The sequence below is a fragment of the Alosa alosa genome, chromosome 6 (genome assembly GCF_017589495.1).
Source record: "Alosa alosa isolate M-15738 ecotype Scorff River chromosome 6, AALO_Geno_1.1, whole genome shotgun sequence".
NCBI classification, from domain to species: Eukaryota; Metazoa; Chordata; class Actinopteri; order Clupeiformes; family Clupeidae; genus Alosa; species Alosa alosa.
In genome coordinates, this window is record NC_063194.1 from 13,745,121 (window position 1) to 13,772,833 (window position 27,713).

Genomic DNA, 27,713 nt, shown 5'->3' on the forward strand with positions numbered 1-27,713 from the left:
GAAGTCTCCTCTGTGGGTGAGGGCATTGCCTTTAGATCACGGCCTTCAAGAATCTACCTGAAAAGTCCGATGCCACAGCTGACTTCTTGTCTCACTTCCATGGCGAGTCTGAAGGGGGGGAGTATGTGACGGTCGGACCAGCCGCCGCACAGAATGCTCGTTTAGCCTACTCTCCGCACACACACACATAGTTAATTAGTTGTCTTTGTTCATGCACATTTGAAATATTACTCGGTTACATTGTCATTCATTACGTTCTCGTATCATTCAGTTGCAATAACATTCACGATCTATGCTACAGTACAAAACACACAACATGTTTACTTTCGTTACACATTCTAAACCTTATTTACGGATTAACACATTAAGTTACTGCTGGGTGCACACTGTTTGTTTCTTATGTTTGTTATATCTACGTACACTTGTTTATTTGAGTTATCTTAAGTTACCGTGGCGGGTGGTGAGAGGCCGACGGCAAACACGTCTGGCTGAACTTCCGGGTGCTGAATCTTGGCAAAGGGCTTCTTGCGGCAATGGTGTCACGTTAAGAGTCCTCCGGAAGTAACCATTGGAAATGGACATCATGGGGGGAAAGAGGAAGCTTAATTTGGTTTTATAATTAAGTTTATCCGTTAACTATATTGTTTATGATTATTTTCATTGAAAAATTAATATTTAATTATCTTTATGCTTATGTTGAACTGGCCATAGATTTCATGTTTGAAATCTATGAAGCATGAAATAAAACATGAAATAAATGCATGATCTAACACCATCTAAATTTACACTAATCTACCATGTTTTTATATGAATCAATCTTATGTAAATCAATCACATGTAGACAATTTGTCCACAAAGTGTCCTTTCATTTCACTGTAACTTATGGGAGGATGTTTTTGTAATGGAGTGTGTTGATGTGTTGGGCTGGGATGGGGCCACAGTGATGCATCCCATTACAAAAACTACATTCTGACTCATTTTGACTTTGCAGACCAGCACACCTTTGCCAACTCTTATTAAACTTTATAATTTTAACTTTTCAAATCACAAAGGATGGAGAGGAGCCTGCACACCTTGATAAGATATACTGCAGGTGCAGCTATTTAACAAGAACAACTTAAGAGTATGAGAAAAGAAAAGTGCAACACTGCTTGCTCATGGTGCAACCAATTTATTACAGGTTTTTTTTACTACTGCTTACACATTCAAGCTCTGTGTCTTATTTTCAAAACGTTACATACAAATTCAACTGTTCACACAAAATGTGAAATGCTTCATATATCTTCATATCTCTGCAAAATTGCCTTTTAATTTATTCTAGCTTTCGGTAGGAATTAGTTCCCAAAATGAGTCAGTGCTAAGTTAAAACCACCAATAGAGGCTCACATTAACATCTCACATTAACATTTCAATCCTAAAGTCCTCAAAATACATCTGTCAACACGGTCCATGTACCATATACATATACCCACCTTATATTGAAAAGCAATCATTCCAACTTCATTTAATCTGGATGCCAATCAGGTTTTTCTGTTTTTTCAAGGATTAACTTTTATCTCACAATAACAATGAGTAATTTCACGAGATATTATTTTGTAGCAAAGGCATGACAAAATCTGTCAGTATCTGTGGCATGAAAAAATAAAAGTAATGGCATATCAAAAGAAATATACATGCTCTACCTTTTTTACTGAAGCTGTGCATGTCCAAATAGGTAAAACAATCTAATAACAATAAATGTATGTGTCTATTTTACTTTGCAATATTCTGTCCATTGTCTATGCCTTTAAGGGCCCTATCATGACATTCTAAAGTGCATCGTCACTCGTCAAAAGTCTATTCAAATTTAGTAGGATGTCCAGTTCACATTGGGAGGGGTTTTGTTATCAAAAGTGGAGCGCATGGCGTAACAAGGTGTTCCTAGGTCTTTTAATCAGTCATATGGGTGTGTTTGGGGCGTAACATCATTTTAAACCAATGAGAATGACATCTGTCATTCCCTTAACGGCGCAACGCGCAATATGTCAAATAAATGCATCGGTATTTTGGCATTCAACGGCGCATTTGAAGGAGGCTGCTTGCGAGACCATATGAAATAGTCATTCTTAAACCATGCATTAATAAAACCTAGCATAGTCTTCACGCATTTGCACTCGTCTATTATTTGAACTCATTGGCAAAGTGAAACTAACTTCACCAAGGTGTCAGTCAACGAAAACAGTTATATGCAGTTACTTTCACTATTGACTGACAATGGGTTACCATCGAAAACATAGGCTGGAAAAAGCAACACTTACCCTAATATTGCTCAAATGACTGAATAAAACAACATTTATCCTGCAGAGGAGTTGCTTATATCTCGTGACAGTGCGTCTTCAGCTGTGCTCCATACGTGTCTCTCGCCTCTCCCCTAATCACTTTTAACCGTCATTACAAATTTGCAAATGATGGTGAATAACTACTCATCATGAGATGTACAGTATTTCGTAATATCTTTATTCTAATTATGTTTCCCATTGTAATCGTGCAATTTGTAATGCTTTGCATGGACGTGGGCTGGTGTGCGTTCATGAATGATAGAAGGATGATGCGTGCACTATGCGTCAACAGTGCAATATGACTGTTGACATGCGCTCTTAAAATAGCATATGAACAACTCACCATTGACTTCTGACCAGGTTTAGGTGGTGTATGATAGCGATTTTTAGACGACTAGTCCCCTCCCTAGGTTGTTAATTGCCACACCCCTGGGCGCAATGTTTAAAAAATAAACGTGCAAAATAGCGAATTAAGCTTTGCGCGGGTGAATAACAAGCTTTACGCCATGCGCTGGAGCCCAAAATACAGCCCTAAGTCCCTCTTACCATTATAAGTGTCATTATCAGACGAATGATGATATCCTTGAAAATAAAATTCCAGCATGAAGAAACTCCTTCAATGGAGTTGTTCGTTTCCAAGAAATATAAATTTGTCTAGATACAGTCAGTGCAGCTACAGCAATCAAATGAAAAAGAAAAAGGCTTTAAGTGTCTGAGAGTATACTGCATGTTTCCTGTCCATTTCTTGGTGGAAATGAAGTGTTTTTTGCAAAACAACAGCTGCCATTTCATGGAGCACATCCTCTACCAGTATCTAAAGATCCTGTCTCTGCAGTTTGCTGCCTGAAATCTTGTCTGTATCTTGATCCTTTTCATTTCTATGAATAAGCTACCTCTTTAAACTGTAAACCATTCTACATATTACAATATAAAATTATAAAGTCTCTATCTATCTATCTATCTATCTATCTATCTATCTATGACCTCAATTAAAATGCATGAAAAAATAAACTACTTTATTATTGTGTTGAACGTAATTTTACACAAGGTGCTGCAGGGCAAGAGTGCCATCACAGACATTATGACAGTAAGAATGAGAAAGCTTGTGCTATTAAAGAAATGTGCTATAGGTGACATGAAGGAGAATCTTAGAGGGAGTATATGGTGATATTATTGAGCTATATGCATCAGCTTGCACATTTAGACCAATCTCATCACCCGCCCGATCCGTGGGTCAACCAGCAGGTGCCCGCGGGTCATAAGCCGGTCCGCGCACTTTTGCACAGTATTTAGACTGTGTACTAATATATATATATTGCAAACATACTGTGACACACTTCAGCCCTGTGAACAAAGATGCTGCAATCGCCAAAAACATTGCTAAGCAAGTTTCAAAGAATTGATTGCTGCAACAACTACAGTTAGGTTCCCTCTAATGTCACAGTAAATTAAAGACATTTAAAGAAGCACTATGAAGGTTATTCTTTCACTGTTTCTGGGTTTTTGCCGGATTTGGGCTTGCATTTTTCACTACACAGCTCCCCCTGCAACTTCGGTAGCAAGTGACTTCTACGCTAAACCCCCACTAGCTAGCGAGCTAGCCATCAAGAAACCAAGCTAAACACATACGGGGCTCAAAATAAAATGGTCCAGGAAAAACATTGTTCAAGAGACTATCAAACCACATTACAAAGACGAAGTTCACCCAAGGGTAGGCTACTCACAATTTCAACAGGAACAAAGCCAAGTCAGCGTCCGTTTTGCAGTCTTCTTCGAAACTACAATCTGATTACATTTTCGTGGCGCGATTGGATTCTTCCAATGAGTCACACGATTTACCCGGACCGGGTCCAGAAAGTTGCATATTTGCTTTTTCCGCGGAGAAGCGATAGGGGGAGACGGAGCACCCACCAAACGACCCAGAAAGTGTTGTAGAACCATCAGAATGACTCTCAACTCTCAACCTTCATTTTTGCTAAAATTGTTGCATAGTGCTTCTTTAAACCACTGTTTTGTTAAATTACAGGTAACAATAATCAATCTTGTTTGGTAGTGACAGTGTTAACTCACTGTTGAACTGCTGTTCCTGTTCACTTGGGTGGAGGCAAAGTGTTTTTGTAACTGAGTGATTCAATGTGATCGTGGGGGCCACAGTGACAAATACCATTACCAAAACCTGTTCTCATATGAGGCCCCTTGCAAATTGAAATGCCTTCATGTGATATGAACTTCACTTGAACCGGATACTATTAATGGCAACTGACTACATTATAGTGTGTAAATATGGTCAAAAACTGTTTGAAAACAAGGGACAAGTACAACTGTACAAGCTGAAACAGAACATGTATGGATTAAAACTACAATTCAGGAGTTACAAGTGGTTAGTTAATTATATTTTTTGAGCTTATCAGAAGTGAGGACTTTAATAGTTTGTTCATCATTAGTGATTTCTTGTTCAATGTATCATCAGTAAAGCATTTGTTCACACAGTTACAAATGGTTTGTTCATAAATAAGCCTATCCAAAAAATATATTTGTAAGTACATGATTTTTACTTAATAAATAATGAGACAACCACTTATAAATGAAATAATTTTCCCAAACCAGTTGCAAACTATTCCAAAATGCTTTGTTCATCATTTGTAAAGCATTGCTCCTATGTTAATTCTCATAAATAAAGTATTTGTACACACAGTTATAAAAGGTTTGTTCATACTAAATAAGCCTATATCTAAAATATGTTTATAAATTATTGTTAATACTAAATGATGCAATAATATTTTGTTGATGAAGTAATATTTTCATTATTTAACACTTGTTACATACACATGCACTGATGATTACCGTAAAACTTCAAATAATAGCCGAGTCTCAAACTGACGCCTGTCTCTTTTAACGGAGTGTCTATTCGTACCCCTGGTACGAATAGCCTTGGCCACACAACTGGGCTATTCACACCCTGTTACATAACAACAAAAACATGTTGCTCGCGTGCCCAAAAAACATCAAGTACAGCTCGCTGCAGCCTGCGGGAAGGTGAGGCTTGACATCAAGCCCCGCCCACATCCAACTCAGCCATGTTTTCTTTGCCTACGTCACTCCCCATACGCTTTGGCTTTAGGCCTACTGCCGCTGCCCGGTAGCGAATTATATAGTATATTGTTTCGTATTACATGATAGAAACTGATGATTTAGGCTAAACACAAATTACATTTCATGCAACAACAGTGAATTTTTCATGTAGGCCTAGGCTAGTTACTGTAATTGGGTTCGTGTAGGCCTACTTTTTCATTCATTTGATTTCCGGTTTTGAAACAATAACCATGCACATTCACAAAAATTTGTCATTTTAAATATTGATGACAATGTGTTCAAACGGAAAACGAGCCATATTTCATTTAATTTAGCCCTCAAAAGTAGAATGGTGTGTTGTTTCATTATCATGGACTATCAGTTTAACAGCAAGAATTCTCCATTACAACCAAATAGCCTACAAAGGGGCGATTTTGCTTTATAGAGTGGTGAAGTCCCGCCCCTTCCGTTTGCCTCCATGGGACCTATCTTTCAAAAAAATTTGAACGGCAGTCTATGGCGAAAAATAAATTATTTTCTGGTCCCGGTTGACTTGTGCCTTGAATTACCCATATGATGTTTGTCAATTTTAAAGACAATTTTTCATGTAAAGACATTTGCAGTTTGTTTCGTAACTATTGAATTACAACATTGTGAAAGATCGTAATTCCAACGACTACAAACCCATCAGTCGCGCTAGTGACGTTAGCTCATTCACAGCCACACTAGATTGTACAAGCATACCAGCAACAGGTCTTAATTGGGCTTTCCTTGCCGAAGAAAACCATGAGTCAGAGGATTAAACACATCAGGTAAGTTGTATTCGTCCATAGACTGTACATTACATACTCTTAAGTGACATAGCAGGCAGCAAGATGCAACCGTTAACTAGCATAACAGCTCTTATCGTTTCATTACGTTGGTGACATACATCGTTCGAGACGAGAGATGTAGTCCACTCAGTGGATTCGCACAAAACCAACATAACTTTTGAAGTCTATCGAATAACAGTACTTTCTTGACGTGAAAATTTATCTTTTAAATTCACACACATCATATGTGAAATTTGTGGCACAATTCAAACTGGAACAAAAAATAATTGTTATCTCTCCATTAACTCCCGTTCATAATTTTTTGAAAGATAGGTCCCATGGACCGGAAGTAGAAGGGGCGGGACTTCACCACTCTATTAACAACAGGTGAACCAGAAACATGCATTGTGTAACGTTAACCGGTTAGATCAAGCTAGACATCCTCATCTCAAATACAGGCTACTGCCCAGATAGCAAGCAGCTATCGGACCACCGGTAGATAAGCTACTTGTCAGCAACCCGCGATGGTAACGTTAGGCCACCGGCAGTCCGCCGTATCTGAGGCTCGTTAGCCCAGCGGACCGCGGTAGAACCGATGTGCAAAAACTCAGCGGTCCGCCGGCGACAGCGAAACCGGTGGGCCGTCGCCAGCCTCTTGCCATCTGGGTTGTTAACTTTGCTGGCTAGCTAGCCAGCTAGCTAGTTCCTATCTGACGAACGAGTAGCTAGTGTGACAACAGCGTTCTTATGGAAACGTTGGTGCTGTTGCGAGTTGCTGCACTGGTTTGAATCCACAGTTTACGTGTTGAATTACACAATAAAACGTGTTTTGCAGTAAGTTTCTGGTTTGTAGAATGTAGCACTAGCAGCTTGCCCAGTCTCGTTGCGAGTCCTGGCTCTCTCTGCCGACTGCCTCCCTCCCTCTCGCCGCCAGAAATTTTAAACTGCGTGACGTAATACAAAAAAACATGGCTGACTTGGATGTGGGCTGGGCTTGATGTCTGCAGCGAGAGGCTCCTCAAAAACATGGCCGACATTCGTTTTTTTCGTCATTAGAAAGTGAAGAATTCTGAACGGTTTCAGCACTAATATCTGTTCAAATTAAATATGAGATGGAAAAGTTGTGTTTTATTTTCATAATCTTTGTTCAGTGAACACATACAACCGTCAGTTTGTTAGCTAACAGAAATTTTGTGAATATGACGTTCAGGCCTATAAACTATAAGTTTACCTGCAAACCACCCCTCTTTGTGGAAGCAGGTAGTGCAATGGTCAAGGTAAGGGCTGGCATGCAGGAGACCCGGGTTCAAATCCCATGTGATGTGTTTTGGCAGAGTGAGTGTGCATGTGTACCAACGTCTAGAGAAAAGGCGCGCAATTTGAACAAGAAATCGGTTCTCAAACGGAAGTTTTGATTGCAACAATTAGCTAGTTCTTGCACCAGGGTGTAAATAGCATGCAGTACTATAAACACCAGGCTACGAATAGCATCCACTTCTAACTGTACATTGATGCAAATAGCATACCTTATTCAGAGTGTCTATTACACAGCTGAGCTATTCACACTCTGTTATGTAACAACAAAAAAAAACATGTTGCTTGTTTTAAAAAAAAAAAATATATATATATATATTATTACATTGTGTGATTAATATGCCAGATTAAATGCACAGGGGTGCAAATAACATACACTGATATTTGTACCAGACGGGGTACTAATAGGACACATTGCTATGTGCGCCGGGGTACGAATAGCATACATTGATATTTGTACCAGACGGGGTACTAATAGGACACATTCCTGTGTGCACCGGGGTACGAATAGAATTCACTTCTTATTGCACCAGGGTACGAATAGCATACACTGCTAATTGTACCAGGGGTGCAAATAGCCTTACCCCTCTTTTAAACGCCTGGCGAGGTTACAGCTTTGGGTTAAAGGCCGGGCTCCAATAGAGGCCTGGTCTGTTTTTTAGCTTCGGGTTGTATTTAATCGTCTAAATCAATTCACACCAAAGATTTGCAATGACACAAAACCGTTGCAGAAAGGAGTTGCAGCGGTGTGAATTAGATGTTGCACGTCGTTGCAAGCTATCACAAAACATTCACCACGTCTGGTCACAGTTGTAAGGTTTTAGAATGTTGCATCAAGTTGCTGGTTTATAAAATGTTGCAGCTCATCTTGTCGCGAATCTTTGGTGTGATTTGGGCTTAAGCATGGTGCAGTCTGTGCATGTTATGAGATGGCATTAAAAGACTGCGTTGGGGAAAAGCTAAAGTTCCAAATTGTATAACTTTTTTTAATATGAACTATGCCCATATGTCCGACTTCGTCATCGTTCAATTCATCCCTTGTATTTAAAATTTGCGGATAGGCCGATGGTAGCCTAAGCTTCTTTTTATGCTGGCAACAAAACAAAAGGGTTCGCGAACATTATTCTTTATTCTAAATGCGCACTGCCATGGCAATAACGAGAAAGAAGTCAGAAAAGGAATTTACCTTAGGTTAATGATGTAAAGTCAAGTGCGCTTCTATGGGTCTGGTGTGTGCAAGCGCAGTTTTTATTGATGAGTCGGTGGCAAGTGCTGCGTAGTTGCAGTGGAATGTGGCTGCCCAGGGCATTATAAAACTTCTCACTCTTAGGCCTACTCATACATGGCGCTGAAATTGCGTATTTAGCTGTCTAAATTCGAATCATATGCTGGGGGAGAAATCGTCGGACATCCATGATTTTGTTATTCAGCACCCCTGGTCAAAAATATGTTTCCGCGCACCTGGAAGTAGGCTATGATTTGAAATGTAGACGGTTGTCAAATATGCCAAATAAAATACGGATACTATAATTCATGATTAACTCGAGTTACAAGTGGTTAGTTAATGATATCTTGTGAGCTTATCTAAAGTGAGAGCTTTCTATGCCTTGCAACATATTTTCAAATGAGTTGTAAAAATTACATTCACATTCATTCATTTAGCAGACAAGCGATGTATACATGTCAATTAAATTGAAGGCCATTGACACAACAGTGAAAGCTGAGAATAGAAACCCCAACTTTTCAGGCTACTGCATGCTAGTCCAGCTCCTTATCCACTACACTTCCTTGACCCAGATAGAAACACCTACAACCATGCAAGAGTTTTTGTTTTCTTCTACTACACACTGTTAAGCATTTATGAAACATCTGTAAACTATTATTAAATGCTGTATTCTTCGTTTGTAAAGCATCATTCCTTAATTCTCATCTGTAAATCATGTTTACACACAGTTAAAAATGGTTTGTTCATAGTAAACACACATATCTATATTATATTTTTGAATTAACTGTTGTAATACCATTGGGCAGAGGTAGTGTAGTGGATAAGGGGCCGGGCTAGCATGCAGTAACCCATAAAATTGGGGGTTCAAGCCCTGGCGTCCATCAACGTGGCCTTGCCCTTTAATTTCATTGATATGTGTAAGTCGCTTTGGTTAATCATGAATTATAGTATTAGGAAGTGGTTTATAAAATATGTATCCTCACCCTGACTAATCATTAGTGCATGTAACAACTGTTAAATAATTGAAATATTACTTCATCAAAAACATATTATTACATCATTGTATTAACAATAATGTATAAACATATTTTCGATATAGGCTTATTTACGATGAACAAAACCATTTATAACTGTGTTAACAAATGCTTTACTGATGATAAATTATGTATGAACAAGAAATTACTAATGATGAACAAACCAATAACTAATAAGTAACAAAGGCTTAATAAATGATGAATTGTGTGTGGTTATAAAGTGTTACCTAAATCTTTAAATACTCTTCAAATGAATAGATGCATTGTTAAAAAGTCAAGACTAGGTAGATGCACTACTAAAGCCCTCTCTTTTCAATAGACTTTACAACATGCAGAACAGAATGGATGGCTGGCTCAGAAATAAAACATGATCTATACAGTGGTTCCTTTCACCTGTCAACATCTGACCCATTCAATTTGCAATATTAAATTGCCACCTAAATTGACACATATTGGCCATACTAATTAATGAAGAAAATGTCAGTGAACTGTTGTCACTTTTGACACAGATGGGAGGGAGGATGTTTTGGTAACTGAGTGTGTCAGTGTGTTATGGGTGGTTGGGGCCACAGTGATACATACCATTACAAAAACTGCATTCTGAATAAAACTTAATTTTGCTGGATGACTGATACACTTGCTAATTACACAATTTATAGATAATTTAAAGATAATTATAATACAGTGCCCTCCAGAATTGTTGGCACCCCCGGTGAAGTCGACTAAAAAACAAGCATAAAAAATCATCTTTTGGTGAAATATTTATTTCTTTTTGAGCTATTTTTGTTTCTCAGAATGTGCTTCCCTTCAAGGTTCTCATTGATTTCATTGTGAGAAACAAGAAAAGTATAAGTAAGTATAAGTATATATACTCTTCCCATCCGTGAATTAGTGAAACACACACAGCACACCGTGAACACACAATGAGATGAAGCACACACTAATCCCGGCACAGTGAGCTGCCTGCATCAACAGCGGCGCGCAGGGAGCAGTGAGGGGTTAGGTGCCTTGCTCAAGGGCACTTCAGCCGTTCCTACTGGTCAGGGTTCGAACCAGCAACCCTCCGGTTACAGGTCCGAAGTGCTAACCAGTAGGCCACGGCTGCCCCCTAGAAAAGATGATTTTTGGACATGTTTTCAGTCAACTTGGCCAACCAATTGTCATGCAGCATCGCTAACGCTGCTCCACCATGTTTATAGTACCACCAGCATTGAGGGTTGCTATGCACGTTTAAGCAGAGGTTCGTCAGTGTGTTTATACTTAAGTAATGGTAAGTGCATAGAACTTGAATGAAGAAATACTGTATACTTGCAAGATATTAAGTTAAGTTATGCATTGGTTTAATGAAGAACCTTCAACACCATTGGTAGACATTGTGCAAACTCTCTATGAAATGTTGGATCCATGTTACCCTGATCTTTCTTCGTGATAAACTGTGCGAAGTTAGATGAAGATCCTTCAACCCCCTTTGGGAGCAGTAACGGATGTAACCACATGCATATGCTTAAGCTAGAAACAAGGCTCAATATTGTGAGGCTAGCCTACAAGAAACATTTTGTACGTTACTATTACTATTATCATTTTCACCAATTTTGGTTGGTTAAACATTGTATTGGAAAACATTTTCCATTGAATGTTAAATAACTACCACATCAAATTGTGATAAAATAAAAATATAACCTTAAAAATTAAATTATATCTTTAAAAATGTTTTGATGGTCACTGCCAGAGGATTTGTTGCAGAGACTGTTTTTTAAATGAGGGCACAGCAAGGAGAGACGTGAAAATCAGACAATAGACAGACGGTAGAAAATAGTCAGAAGACAGGCAATAGCTTTACTGCCACCATGGCTTGTGCATTACGTTTCTGTTCCGTGACTGCTGCATTGTGGTTTCATGTGAACATTCATATCAGAAATATCTCTGATGCGACGCTGCCAGTTGGCCAGTTGTTGACAGTTTGACAGATTTTGAAGTAGAGTAATTCAGTTCACATACACACACACACACGCACACACACACACACACACAGAGAAAGAAACTGACCTTGACTTGAACCCCTTGATGAAATTGGTCTAGAGGGGCCACAGACAGGCAAACAGATGGTTGCACTGTAAAACGGAAGGGTTTATTTCAGGGTGTTTTCTCTGAACATGAATGTGCAGGTGTTTCCTGATGTCACTGGAGCTACACATCCATCAGCGGTGTGACATTTGGGGACGTTTGTGGATTATGAAAATCCAAATTCCAGTTATGGCCATCCACCTTTTTAAACCAGGACATTTTCCTGATGTGTATTCAAATGTTAAAATTACACAGTTACACAGTCACCTAAATAGTAACTATACATTGTAATGGCAATTATTAGTATAATACTGTAACTCATATGAGTGGCAGACTCAGACAGATTCAAGCAGAGGATGAGGGCAAAAAAGTAAAAATAGCATCAACTGCACCACATTCCATGCAATAGATGGTGAAACTGAGTCTAAGCAGTTAATTTGGGTTATTTCCTGTCATCTTGTTCTTGCTAAGTAGTCAGCAACAAAATATAACTCTACTATTACTACTCTTATCATTTGTCTGTCAGACTGTGTATGTGTGTGTATGTGTCCGCTTGTGTTCTTTTCTTCAAACGTAAAGGTAAAGTGGAGAGTCACCATATCTTGGTGCTCCAACATGATCATTTGGATCTTGATGCTAGAAGTTGGTTGGAATTTCTGTAACACTGAGAGACAGGGTTGAGGGTCTGCAGCCATCTGACTGCTCTTGTAATTTTTACTTATTGAGATCAAAGAATATTAATAGAAATTTAGAGCTGTAGCCTTGGGCACCCTGGCAATATCTGATGGGTACATTGGAAAATAAAAACAGGTACAGTGCAGATGAGATTACTTTCACATATCCATTGCAAGATAAAAATGCAGAAAAATCTAATTTGGTGGTACCCCTAGACTGCCATCATTCAAATACTTTCCTAGAGAAAGACTGAAGGCAGTGGATCTTTCTTTCACTGTTTCACTTACAAAATAAAACAACATAATAGTAAAAAAATTAACTTTGCAATATCAACAATCAATAATGAAAATAAATAAATACCATATATACACAAACCATAACTCATAAGATTAATTAAGTGTAAGCTGAAGAGATATTCTTTAGATCCCTCTTGAAAGACCCATAACTATCGCAGGAACACTGGGCAACTCATTCCACCATCAAATAACCACTGAGAAAAAGAGTTTTGAATTTGACCTAGCGTTTATGGCTGGTTGACACAACAGACAGGGAGCGGATCCAGTAAGTGTCCTACAGGCCAAGGTGAGAGATTTAAATTTATCTTGCCACTATAGGAAGTCAATGATTTAAAAACCAGGCATTCTGCAGCATTCTGAATCAATTGTAACAATCTCACTACACAAGCAGACAGGCCCAGCCAATAGTGAGTTACTGTAGTCCAGTTTAGAGATAGTCATGGTCTGTTGTTGAGTAGACATGATTTTGTAATTGAGGTTACATGCTCAGAGAAGTTACTGTAAGAGTCACTGAAGATAAGTCAAACTGGATGTTAATCTGTTAGGGAATAGCTGAAGCAGCTGGTGAAGCACACACTAATCCCAACACAGTGAGCTGCCTGCTACAGCGGCACTCGGGGAGCAGTGAGGGGTTAGGTGCCTTGCTATCAAGGCTGTAGGCTATCAAGGGCACTTCAGCCATTCCTACTGGTCGGGGTTCGAACCGGCAACCCTCCGGTTACAAGTCTGAGGCGCTAACCAGTAGGCCACGGTTGCCCCAAAGAGAGGGTACTGCATTGGCAGTACTATTAGAACTTCAAGGTTCCCATCCTGAATTGCTAAGTATGGTCCATGGGACCTTTTTCCATTGGAAGGGCACACTTAGAGAATGGCAGACCATTGTAAGGATCGTATATAGGGGACAAACCACATCATGTTTTCTCTATGAATTTATGCAGTCCCATTCACATTGCAACATATGCATGAACTATCCATAATGACTCTGTACTAGATAGATTAAATACTATTTATACTATTTATCTATGAACTGGTATTTCTATTATTTATGAATGTAGCCTATTGCCTAATTTCCTAGGGGTACAGTAGATCTATGGACTCTGTAGGCTATCGCGCCAAATGCGTCAGCAGGGATGGCCAGTACCATGGACAGCGCCTCCGAAAACATAGCTTGGACTACTAACAATATATGAATACGATAAATTAATATGGTGTGATACTAATGCACATAGTTATTTTATTGAGATCGACAAATACAATTCCCTCACACTGAATAATTCATTACCAGTTTCTTTTGAGTGATTACACTGTTAAAATTAGGCTACTTTCTTTATGCTAATTAAAGATGCGTTTTTGAGCGAGGAGCTAAGCAGACAAACCACTGTGACTATTTCGACTACTGGGGGAAAGGAACTCATGTGACGGTATCTAACAGTAAGTGTGTGCTCGAATTTATTTCAATATTAGATTAAGTGAATATTTAATGTAATATGGTTCCTTATTATGTATCAATGTGTGGAGAAAAGAGGGGTTGTAATATTTGATGGGTAGGTAAGGTGCGAAATCTAGTCATAGGCCTACAGTGCTGTGGCAGATTAGGTCTAAAAGCTCCTTCAACAGGTCGGGGTTTGTGTACAATGAATGTTCTAGTCTTTGTCACTGTGACTGGGCTTTTGACTATTGGGGAAAAGGCACAATGGTCACAGTTTCAAACGGTAAGATATTTTTAACCAGTTAATCTACTCATTGGAACCTGTGATAGCGCTCACTTTATGATTTGTATCAAATTCTAAATAGGATCTGTTTTGGATGCAGCATTGAGATGTCAACCTTGTGTCGTAATTTATTCTAGGAAAGTTGCAGTTAGAGACTGCAGCGTGTTTGATAAGTGAAGGACATCGTCAATTTGGTGTTTTCTGGTGCTCTAATCTGTTGGTTTAGACAATTCGATTTAGCTAACAATACATGAAATGTAACCGTCGGTGCAAATAGCATTAATTATGAGTAAAGTAGGACAATGAGAAACGTATTTATGCTGTAACGTTGTAGGCTAAGCTAGCTGACATCTTTTTTAGGTTACAACGTGCAAGGGAAATAAGGCTGGTCAATAACCTTTACTCAGATAATAGATAATCAGTGGGATCAGAATCATTTATTCTAATGTGGGGCGAATTATCACTGTCATCTAGTCTACTCGTTTAATTGACAAGAAAGGCTATATTATATAGGGATCTATATTAATTAAGTGATTGCATGACTACGGAGCCATTGCAAGAAATTTCTGTATTTCGAGAAAATGTGAGCTAATCTTAGTAAATTGTGTGCTCATTTTACTAAATTGTGGTCTCATTTTACTACATTGTGGTCTCATTTTATTAGATTGTGCGCTCAATTTAGTAAATCATCATCACATTTTACTATATTGTCCTCTCAATTTATTAAATTGTGCGCACATTTTACTAAATTGTGCGCTCATTTTACAAAAATTAAAATGAGTGCACAAATTAGTCAAATGTGTGCACAATCTACTAAATTGAGAGCACAATATGCTACAATGACACTATATAGTAAAACGAGCGCCAGATTTAATCAAATGAGCATACAATTTAGTAAATTGAGTGGACATTTTCTGGATATGCACCAGAAAAATATCTTGCAATGATCCCTCCAGGGTTCTGTATATTACTTGTTTTTTCACTTTGGTTTTACTGCACTTTATAAGGAGATTGGGAGGTATCATTGAAAGATTTTTGATATATCAAGATAATGGGGGCTCGTTTTAATTATTTAGTGCCCACATTTTACTCACAAGAGAGGCAGCACAACCGTTTCGTAAAAAGCTGGAAAGTTATTTACTCAATAGACATTCTCCTTGTTCAATAAGTCATGAGCCAAACATTTTTATAGACTTTGAAGTCCATACACACACTTATCCTGACAGCCTGTGAAACTCAGGGTTAAGCAATTTGTCCAGTTCTTAGGGTTCGATTCTGTGAATATTAGGTTGTAGCATCTTGCCTACCTATACCAACTATGTTTGAAAAGAGGTATTGTTTGTGTATTAACAATGACTTGCTTCTGACTTACTGATCAAGGGGAACTTTGTATGTGTGGAGAATAGTAGCCCAAGTCGGTTTGGTGTTCTGGCCTAGTTCCTGTGAATAAAATATGGTAACAAAATCATTAAAACGAGCACTCGATAGATTCAAGTTTGGTCAAAGCACAAATTAGGTCAGAGCTCTGTGACTTTGTAACAGATTTGTATAGAAAAAGATGCTTTGCTTATCCCTGCATCTGCATGTTGGTCAATTGACAAAGTCTGTGTCTGAAATATTAATCTTTTAGATGGCCTCCTGTTAACATGTTCGTAATTTTGTTAATGACATACATTTAATTTAAGTAGACAAACAGTATGCCATTACTCTGGCTATCCTTTTTTTAAACTGTTATAAAAACTGTGTTGAGGTTTCAGTTTATGATGTTAAATTCAATAATTTATTGTTCTAGGTGCTGTAGCTGCACCCACCGTGTTTCCTCTGGCTCAATGTGAGCCAGGTTCTGATGGGTCCATGATATATGCTTGCATGGCCACTGATTTTTTCCCGGAGTCTGCAACATTCCATTGGACAAAAAATGGTCAGAATGTTTTGGATGCTGTCCAGTATCCTGCAGTTAAGCAGAAAACTGGAGACAAATACTCCAAAGTTAGTCAGATTAACGTCAACATTACTGGCATGGACAAGCAAGAGATCAAATGTACTGTGGAAACAATCCGTTCAAACAATCAATCAGTTACTTTACCAGTTAAAGGTAGACATCCAATACTTGTTTTCATATATCATATTTCTGTGCTTTGCCATTTTTGTTGTATTATGTGTTGACCAAGACAAATAGGAGTCTGTCTCAAATGATATCCTAATTGTGGAAAAAACAAATATTTTCAGCTTCCCCCAGGTCACCAACTGTGAGCTTGCTGCCAGTATTCACCTTTGAAAGCCAGAATGTCTTGTGTGTCATTGAAAACTTTTACCCCAAATCGCTGACAGTGACATGGAAAGAGGATAACGTTAAGATTGAACGTGAGGTGCCACTGTTTATTCAGCAAGACTCCAGTGGTTACTATACAGCACAGAGCTTTCTGAAGCTAAACAAAACTACACAGGGCAACAATAAAATGCACACTTGTGAAGTATCTCATATGGGCGACACCTTCACCAAAACAAAAAGATTGGAAGGTAAAGACACATGCACCCACACGCACACACACACACACACACACACACACATACACACACACACACACACACACACACAACACACACACACACACATACACACTTTACACATTATTTTGTTCTCTCTTTTTTTCTCCCAGGCCAGCTCTCAGTGAAGCTAACTCCTCCATCATCAAGAGACATTTTCCTCAATAATAAAGTAGAGCTGAAGTGTATCACCACTGGTACAGACTCAGGAGCTGTAAATGATGCTGCATTCAAATGGAAGGTGGGAGGAAACGATCAGAGTAGCAGCGCTACAGTGGAAAAAGACCAACTGGAAAATGGTCAGTCAAGGCAGATCAGCAAATTAAAGGTGGATGTAAATGAGTGGTTCTCTGGAAAAGAGATTGAGTGCCGCGTGTTCGATAAGGGCGGTGAGGAGGTGGGCAACCCGCTGAAAAGAATAATCAAAAAAGGTAGTGAGACTTTTGTCCCTTTTACATTTTTACCCTTTTACCCTTTTACAGAGTTAATTTCCATAACACAACGCCCAAGTTTAGGCCTAGGATACAATGAAAGACAGACCTAAGCATGTCATTAGCATTTTGTAATGACTTTTATCTTTGTCATATAACTGTAATATTGGCCATATGATGACACATATACCTCATATGATGGGATTATATAAACCAGTAGTTCTCAAACTTTTCACAATGAGTACCATCTCACAATTGGCTCTCCAAGTACCACCATTAGGCCTTTGACTGGCATTAAATGAATTACAGTAGCATAGTCCAATTTAACTACATATTTTAAATTGTAATAGCCTACTTTGCTTTATTTTATCAAGGAAGAAAAACTAGTTTAAATTTAAATTCAGTGATTGGGTGTTTAAGGATTGTTTAATTATATATTTTGATGTAATTTGAAGTGAGGCTTTTTCATAAAGACAAACTAATCTCAGAGACTCCCGGAGTACCACTAGAGAGAATCCGTGGACCACCAGTGGTACGCGTACCACAGTTTGCAAACCACTTATATAAACAATACAATATGTTTTTCCTAACCAGCATACAAGTATAAAAAGCCTAAGAAGAGTTCAAGAAGACTTCATCAACCACTATGGTAGCCTTGCTTCTTGTATACAGCAGTCTGATCATCAGTGCTTGTATCTTCATTTATTAGGTGGAGCAGCTCCTAAAGTGCTTATCTACACCCTCCCTGAGGCCAGTGACCCAAATCATGATTCTGTGGTGTGTGAGGTCAGGGGCTCTTCTCTAGGAGATGTGTACATCATGTGGAAGGTGGACGGAGGAGACTTTCAGGAGGGAAACACAGGCATTGTGGAACAACAGGATGGCAACATGTCGCATGTCAGCATACTGACTGTCAAAAAGGATTCAGCAACAAGAAAGTTCACCTGCGCTGTCAAGCATGGTAACATGGGAAAAAACACTTCTCCGAAAATTGTGGACTACTCAAAAAGTAAATACCAAGAATGTCCTGTCTGTGAGTAGTAATCTCTCAAGCAAACTCACGTGAACCCTCCAGCATGCTGTTCTATTCAAAAAAATCTAAAAATAAAAAACAGACATTGTTTGGGGTATTGATTCACCAATGGGTTGCTTGAGACATTGTATCTGTTTTGTTGTGATAAATGTTGTATTTTGTTGATGTTATGTTCTTGTCCCTTGTCCAATGTCTGCTCATCATGTTTGCAAGTCTCAGTAATGTGTTGTGTTCTCATGTTTTTTTTATCGTGACTTTCTGCATTGTCATATCTGTGGTGTCATGTTTTGATATTGAATGCTTAGTGTCTTTGTCTTCTGTGTGCTGTCTTGTGATTAAAGCATCAAATAAATTCATACCACTGCATTTTATCACAGCAGAAGTTTGTCAGTTGTGAAATATAGCATGTCATATTATATTTCCCTTGTAATGTAGATAAGGAATACAGTAACATCTTCCTATACCAAGTAGACAGATACATAATCTAGATAAAACTAGTAGCCTATGCAACTCGACAGTTATTTAAACTGAACATACATATTTAATTTGAAATCGACATCTGCTACCCAATACAAAACCAGCACAGGAAAACTTTCCTGTTATATTATGCTATATGGTAATACCATAGTATGCCATTCTGAGAAAAAGGTTACACATTTTCCAAAGTAAACCAACCACTTGCCAGAGAGTGTATGCTGTTGTGAGTGACATGAGAATGAGAGGCATCAGTGATGTCTGGTGTTGCCCACAGGTGAGCCTGGGGTGGTTGATGAAGATGTCCTGCACTGCACGAAGAGTGAGGATGAGGAGGAGGACGAGTACAGCAGCATGTGGTCCACCACCACCTCCTTCATATTTCTCTTCCTCTTCTCTCTGGTCTACAGTGCTATCCTCAGTCTTGTCAAGGTATCAGTGCAACAATTGTACCATGGATCAGACCATCTTTTACTAAAATGATTTGAGTGTAGAGGACTGCTTGAAACTTCAAATGCTTTGCAACACTGGAAGATCTGAGACATTAAGACACTAATGAAGGAAGGAAATAAATGTGAGTGGGGACAATATGAATAAAAATAACAATTAATAAAGACAACAAATAAAGGAAACATTGTCAACATTGCTAAATAGAGTAGTTGTAGTAGTGTGCACATCCCCACCGGTGAGGTGCAGGGCAAATGGAACTAGAACTCAAAAGGAATGAAATGCCCGCACCCTGTTAAAATTCCCATACGTTTGCAACGTTTAGACCCGGCTGGGTCTTCTTCAGGCATTTAATAAATGTTCCTCAGTTGCAGCACTTAATAAATGTATGGGAGTTTTAGCTCTTAGTTTCATTCCTTTTGTGAACATTGCTGAATAACCTTTAGAATGCTTTGTCCGAATGATGGCCACATCAAAAGGATCATGCTACAGTATTAGTTGTCTTTTGTCATTACATGATAAAGATTCTCAAGCAGTGTTTTTCCCTTTACTTCCAGATAAAACACTGACAAAAATGAACAGGAGAGAGGGGAACGGTCATCATACTTTTGTGCAGTTTCTATTTCTATATATTGTTTAAAAATGTTATTGTCTAAATCTCTTTCTCTTTGTGTGTACTTCTTACAGAATTACAGAAATGTTTCCATTTTTGTTTTTATCTTATCACTGTATAAGCAAAGAAAAAGATTAATCACTGATTATTTTTGTGCTTGATTGTTTTATCAGCATTTTCAGGTTTATTGAAAATACAGGAGTATTTTACATATGTATAAATACAGCTTAACTGCAGTATTTTCCCCATGTAGCAAAGTACTGTGCTACATATGCTATTAAAAGCTATTTTATCATTGTAAATGTTACATGCCAAATATAAATGTTAAACGTAATTGTAAAACACACAAAGTATTCGAAAGCAAATGATGGCTATCTAGACCAGTTAATCCCAGAGGGTTTGTTTATTCTTTCAGTTGTACAGAAATAAACACATGTCAATTTGCTCTTCCCCTTTCTGAATTCCTCAAAAGTGTCACACCTGCAGCACTTGGGCTGCAAAACAACTCCGAAGAGACTCAAGAGAATTCTTGACCAAGCACACTTCCTCTCTGCCACTTGATAACACTGCATGGCATATTGAGTGATATGTTATATTAAGAACAACATGTAGCAGCATCACAATTAACATACAAATTATGTTATTTGTTAGAAAGTCCAAAGAATTCCAAGGACATTTAATGTTGAATCTCCTTCTGTCTTTCTCTCTCTGTTTCATACTTTCTTAGATAGATAGATTAATCAATAGATAGATAGATAGATAGATGCATATAGAGCAGATGTATACACAGGTATACACACATACTGACATACTGCACACTCTTAGTGAGGTAGTGCACACAAGTGTTTGGCCTTATAGAGAATATAAGGTTGGCTATGGCTTTAAAACATATTTTTGTACAAAATTTGAGAATTTTATGAATATAACAATCATTGAGCAAGTGAGGGGAGAGCATGTAAAACTTTTACACACTGCTAGCTGAAGCATAGATTAGCTTGTTATTGATGCGCAGAAGCCTCTCTTTATATTGTATTGTAAGTCCTTGTTTAGTTTAGCTTTACAAGTTCTTGTTGAGTTCGTTCTGACTCTGCTTTGCATGTTGTCCATGCATCAGTCCTAGTGTCCCAGGGGGCTCTGTGAAGACTTTTGAAGACATGCAAATGTGTCACAACCGAAAATCCTTGAGTTGAGGTGTGAACATGAAATGCTTTTTTGCATGAACTCTTCTCTCTCTCTCTCTCTCTCTCTCTCTCTCTCTCTCTCTCTCTCTCTCTCTCTCTCACACACACACACACACACACACACACACACACACACACACACATACAGTATTTGCCTCTTTAATTTAAGAAGTTTACTATAGAAAAGAGAGTAGTTTATTTCCTCCTTGTCTCCCAATCCCCATGGCTCCTTACCTATGCAGAGTTCAGAGGTCAATCAAGAAGATGGCGAAAGAAGCAGCTGTGTGAATAACTGGTGGAAACATTCAAGTGCCATTTAAGTGTTGAACCGCAGTTATGCTCAAGCTTTTGTCCCCAAAGAGGAAACTGCATGGTCTGTAAAAACACATCACACCGCACAAAGTTAATACAGTATATTCATGATACGAAAATATGTACCCTGTGCAAAGGTACTGCTAAAACAAACAGAAATAAGACAAGACAATAAGAAGCATGTTTACAAAGTGATTTTAGGGCTGGTTAGGATGTGACTGGTATTGCAGTTTTGCACTAAAATGGTTGAAGGTATGAGGTCTTTTCAAGTTTACACTAGTGGGTATTTGAAATGAGAACTGGAGAGCAGGTGCTGAACTCAGGTGCAGTGGGTTGGTACCGTCTGACAGAATGGATTCTGCTTGCTTTAACAACTGTCTCTTTTGAGGTGAGTTCAAATGATATGCAGCTACAGACGTTGATCACATTTTTTGATAATCTTGTTGATTCATTGAAGCATACTATCAGATAAAAGAAAAAGTAAAAAAATAAGTAAAAAATAAACAATCTGAGTCATAAAAGATCTGAATAATTCTGATTCCTAAAGTGATGCATTATCTTTGGTGTCGGTCACATTTCATTTTACCAGACCAGAACCGCAAGTGAAGCGCTCCACTCACAGAGTATAATACAGTTTTAGAAGACTGCTCAAATTGTTTTGTGAGTACGTGCCACTATGCTATCACATTTCGTGTAGCCAGTTGCATTGATTACAGTGGAATCTAATTGTTGCAGCAAACGTTCCACAAATGGAACGCTTCAGTTACACGCCCACTGCCCGGTGTAGCCTTCATGTGAGCTTCATGACATCATCTTACAGAACAATCTGTGACAGGACAACGTGATATTTCTTCATCCTTCTCATAGCTGCTGTATCTCTGCAAACCTCACAATGTGATGGTTATTGTCTGCAATGGGTATATGTCACTGCAGCAATCATCCATGTACAGCAAAGAGAATGAGAGAGGCCTGCACCATACAAAACGTCTCTGATGTTCCAAGAATGAATGACAGTTAGACAGATGCACCATGCAAAAGTCTCTGATGTTCCAAGAACGAATGACAGTTAGACAGATGCACCATGCAAAAAGTTTGTGATGTTCCAGACTGTACCTAATGTTGAAATTTAGTTTCAGATGGTCAATCATGTTCACCTATATTCATAACTCACAATGCACAGTATAATGCATGATCATGTAGTTTTGTCGATAAAAACCTTTTTTCAAATGATAATTGGATGCCAATAAGATAGGACATTTTGTCATACTGAGGAATATGGAAGCCTTCTGAGACAGAAATCCCTGGTCTTTCAGCTCACCACACATCAGCCTTTTGAGTCACAGTGTGTGGACAGAAATTTAAGTTGTCATTTGGTCTGTGTGCTCAAAACCATGTTTCTTTGAAAATCCAACTTCTGAATGCGGAATGGTCCATTCATATTTATTGAGCTTGCTGCAGCATTCTGCAGAGACATGTAATAAGAACATAGGATTGTTTAAAAAAAAGGCTTTATGTACATGTACAAGTTTAAATGGCTCTTTGACCATTTACTTGTCATTTATTTGGTACATTTCAGTTTAGGCCTGTTCTTTTCTGGTTCATGCCTTCAATTTAGTGATCTGTTTTCCATATGGCTGTGGCATTGATGTGTATTGATGTCATTGTAAGTCACTTTGGACAATAATATTTGCTAAGAACCATAAACAAACAAACATAATAGGTTATATCCCTTCCTGGTAGGAAAATCCACAGCTGAGATGCCCTTGAGGAACGCCTAACCTAACTGCTAACCCAACTCTTCTGGGAGTACTTTCCCTCTTAAACATATCTAACAACCAGGCCTGTCTTAGGTCTTAGGCCTCACCCTGCACTTCTTTTTCTCCTGCCTCCTCCACTATCCACACTTTGACTACTTACACCTCTGCACCCTCCTCTGGTATAGTCTTTGGTTTTTATATAGTATTTATTGTGACCTATATGGTCTCCTTTGTAATGTTGAATGTTAATCTTCATTTTGCAAGTCACTGCTCGGTCTGGATAAAAGTGTCTCCTAAATGAATACATGCAAATATAAATGTGTCCTCCCTCCAAGGTATGACAAGCTGTTTGTGTGGACAGACTGCCCCCCTGTGGTCAAACGGTTTTTGAGGAAACAGAAAAAAATATTTCATTTCATGCCATATTTTATGTTATTGGTAAGCAATGCAAAATATCAGGACTGTGAAGATATTTATATATAGAAATATAAATATATTTTAAATGTTTTTGTTTGTTGTTTGTTTTTGAAAAAAATCTGGGATAGTTTAGACCCTTAACACATAAAAAAATAATAATTAATTAATAATAATAATTGATTAAGGAAAAAAAGAAAAAAAAAAAAAAAAAAAAACAGGTGTAGGCCTATATTATCCAGGAAGATAATGCTTTGTTTGAATTGAGAAATTGTTCTGAGCAGGGAGAGACAGGTTTTGCCGAAGTGAAGGGAACGGGACATTCACTTATTTTCCTTTAAAAGGATCTGTTTGATGATGATGAATAACAGTGTTTTGGACCGAGACATTTACCTAGATTTGATTATTTGAAGAACAAAAAAAATAGCTAGGAGGATGACGTCTTGTATAGTTTGATGTGATCAATAGTCTATGTGACCAGCAGGGGACAGAGTGCAATGTCAAAGTGTAGAGGGTTTTTGCTTTTGACTCAGAATGGGCGAAGGAGAAAACAATTTCCATAGGCCTACTGACAGGAATAAACTATTCTATAGTAAATGAATAATAAAAAAAAAACATCCCATGTCCTTTTGCAGACCATAGTGGCATATACTAATACACTGACTTTGGACTAATTCAACAATTACAATCCTTAATCGTGTTATGTGTTCTAAAAATAAAAAACAATGACGAATTGTATGCCGGTCACTGGTTTGGTCAAATGACAGATGTCCAAGTAGAATGATGTTTTAATGCTAAAAAAAGGTAGAACTACATTAAAAAGTGTGGCAACTATAGTCTATAGTTAAGAGGGAAATAGGCTACTAAATGCAAAATGCATACATTTTGAAAAAGATGCTTTCTCTTAATTTTAAAAGTCATGATTTTATTGAGCTAATAAACTGGTGATAGGCTTATGCTATGCTAGGCCTATCTGTTAATTTGCTGATATTTTTTTATGGCATTTCCTCCCTCACAGGTCAGGATACATTTTTTAGAGTTAGTAGGCTATTGGCCATATGCCATGTCCTGTGTATCCTGTGTCTGTTTTTCTATTAGCCTAGTGCTTTTATTTACCTATTGTGTAGCCTAGTGGTTTTCTAAGTGGGGGCCGCAGCAAGTTGGAAGGAAAAATAAAAGCAAAAAATAAATAGATAAATAAATAAATAAATAAATAAAACACTTCGAAATATAGGTTACCTATTACTGTACTATGAGTGTGTCATGAGCTCTCTCTCTGCCTGGTAACACGCGCTGATTAAAGTCTGATGACCTCCACCTGTTCCTGCTCTGCTCTGCCTCACCCTCGTTTACCTACCAGCTGCACTGCATTCACCACTCATCATGCCCGGTATATAAAGCCTTGCTTTTCAGTCCACACTTGTCAGATCGTCTGCAAACCCGCACCAGTTACCTGCCTGTCTTGGAAAACAACTCTGACTCTTTGCCTGTGAACCCAGACCCAGCCGACTACTTCTTTGATCTCCAGCCCCGGTAATCTTGACCTGCCTTCCGTCTCTCTTCTCTTAATACAGCCTAGCCCTTGACTGTACTGCTGCTTCGTTTCAATTGCTGTTGTGTGTGTGTTTCCCCCAGGACTTCCCGGATCATCCAGCTCCTGCCATTGCTGCTCGGCTATTGGGGGAACACACACACGCAGACTCTTGGAACTCCCGGAACCCCTGAAACCCCCGTAACCCCCAACCCTTAAATAAACATTCTAACGTGACGCTTTTGTGGTCCTCGTCCTGTTTGGTGTCTGACAGAGTGTTATACCTTCATCATCACATCTGTCCCTCTAAAACAGATAGGCTACATACAACTGCATAATTTCCCAATGTTAATGAACAGTTACGCTGATGCAGTAACCAAGACAAGACTGATATGTTTTGAATAAACAGGATAAGTAGCAAACTAGAAACTTTAATAACTAAATAGACCATGAAAAGGCTCTAGAGGAGTTGACCAAACATTTTAAGTGACCCACTCTTTTGCCACACCGGTATTGAATTTGTTGAAAATAAGTAGCCTAATAATTGTAAGCTATTAGAGGCTAGCTTTCTTTAATTACACGGAAAGCACAATATTGTGTGACAGTTTAGTAACTCTAATAGAACCTTTATCATGTTTCAATGCCTGTTTACAATACGTTTTGTTTTTGTAAAGGGGTGAACCACTGTGTATTATGACGGCCACAGTGTTACAAGCCATGACAAAAACCTGCCATTTCATTGGAAACTTTAGTAATGTGTAGTGAAAAGATTCTCCAGAGGAAAATGAACATTCACACTAACACAATGATACAATGACGGACATGGTTAGAAGGAAGTTCCAGGGATGCATTTTAGAGCTGAGGAGTTTGTGTAATGGTGTGTTATAGTGTGTATACGGGGAGCCACAGTGTTTTACATGATGACAAAAACCTTGTGTTATGAATCAACATGTGCTGCAATGAATGGTGGATCAAGAACTTGGATGTGTAAATTAATTCAAGGAGCACTGGTGACGGTTTAATAATATGTTAAGTGATGTAGGAATTTATTGTAGCACATTATCATTTTTTAAAACTGAAAAAGCTGGAAAGAGGTGATTGCTCTATTCACATTTCATATTCACAGTAGATTGCTCTATTCACATTTTGGATACCGACTCTGACTGACAATACTGAGTCCAGTTTTAACTGAAACACATTTGTGTAAGGGCATTGTCATGAATTTGATAGATAATAAAAGTACAACATGAACCTGTATTTGTGCTACGACAGGAAAGGTTATATGGATTATGTGGTAGTTTATATGGCTGCCACATTTTCTTGATTGGATGTTCTTTTTTATGTTTATGGTATTAAGCAGACACTTTCATCCAAAGCGACTTACAATTACATCAATACACATTACATTAACATTAACATACATTTATAGTAAAACCAAACAGCCTAAACAAAACCAATGGTTTCAAAAAATTGGTTTCAGCTATTGTGAAAAACTGTATACTGGGATTATATTTTATTAAAAATAAAATGTTATTTTATTGTAATTATTCCTGCTAGAAAGCCAATACAGAGTAACTAACAGAGGAGTTACTGTAAATTTGTCTTATTTGGTTGAGTTAGGACCGGACATGCTGCTCAATTCTGAAACATCTGTCTCACTGCGCGAGCATTGTTCCAGTCTTCACCATCCACCTCAGTATTATTGTAAATACCCCTCCTTTTATTTGTGCTGAAGAACTTGATTTCCATACATTAATTCAAGGTTGTCAGTAGAAGCTATACTCAAATGATCACAGTTGATCCTTAATTATGTGCCCATATTACCATTAACCCTTGTAAGGTGTTTGCTAAAAAAAAAAATGATGTTATTTATTGTTACATATTTCTTCTAACTCAAACTCATTGGCCTTTGCTTATTTTTTGTGAAGAACATAAAAAATAACTTATTTTCCATGACTGCACACGGTACACGCCCCTACATATGTGGTGTTCGGGTCTACTGGGTATAATTGTAGGTGCTATGCACCTGCTATGTACCTTAACTGTGTCCTCCTCCTAACTGGGCCTGATGTGTGTGTCTGTGTCTGTGCGTCTGTAGGTGTGCATGTCTGTGTGTCTGTCTGAGTGCAGGTGTCTGTGTGCAGGAATGTTGTCTTCGCCTGCTATTCCCACACAAAGTTACAAAATTGTTACATTCCAAGCACGTTCACCCTTAAGGTCTAAGACATAAGTATCAATAATGATCAAAAATCTTGCAACATATTTGTTTTTACCTTTATTATAATTAAATCCCCTCGTTTTCTAACAAAAAAACTAAAATGATCAACGTGATCTCACAGGCGTAAATGGCCAATATGAACCATAAATGATAATGTAATTGAGCAAAAGTAAACATCTGTTAAAATATTTTTACATAAATTGTTATGGCTGTATTGATTTAAAAGCCTATAG

General features: G+C 38.2%; 1 protein-coding gene and 1 gene segment (V, D, J or C); both read left to right on the top strand.

The window, feature by feature from the left end:
• The window catches only part of ighd (immunoglobulin heavy constant delta), a 74,683-nt gene that overhangs the window by 14,690 nt on the left and 32,280 nt on the right, over positions 1 to 27,713 (top strand). The window lies entirely within an intron of this gene.
• Positions 14,479 to 18,904, top strand: LOC125296497. The segment is given in 5 exon segments: positions 14,479 to 14,522; positions 16,315 to 16,617; positions 16,752 to 17,042; positions 17,183 to 17,500; positions 18,210 to 18,904. Coding segments are annotated over 5 exon segments (1,263 nt in total).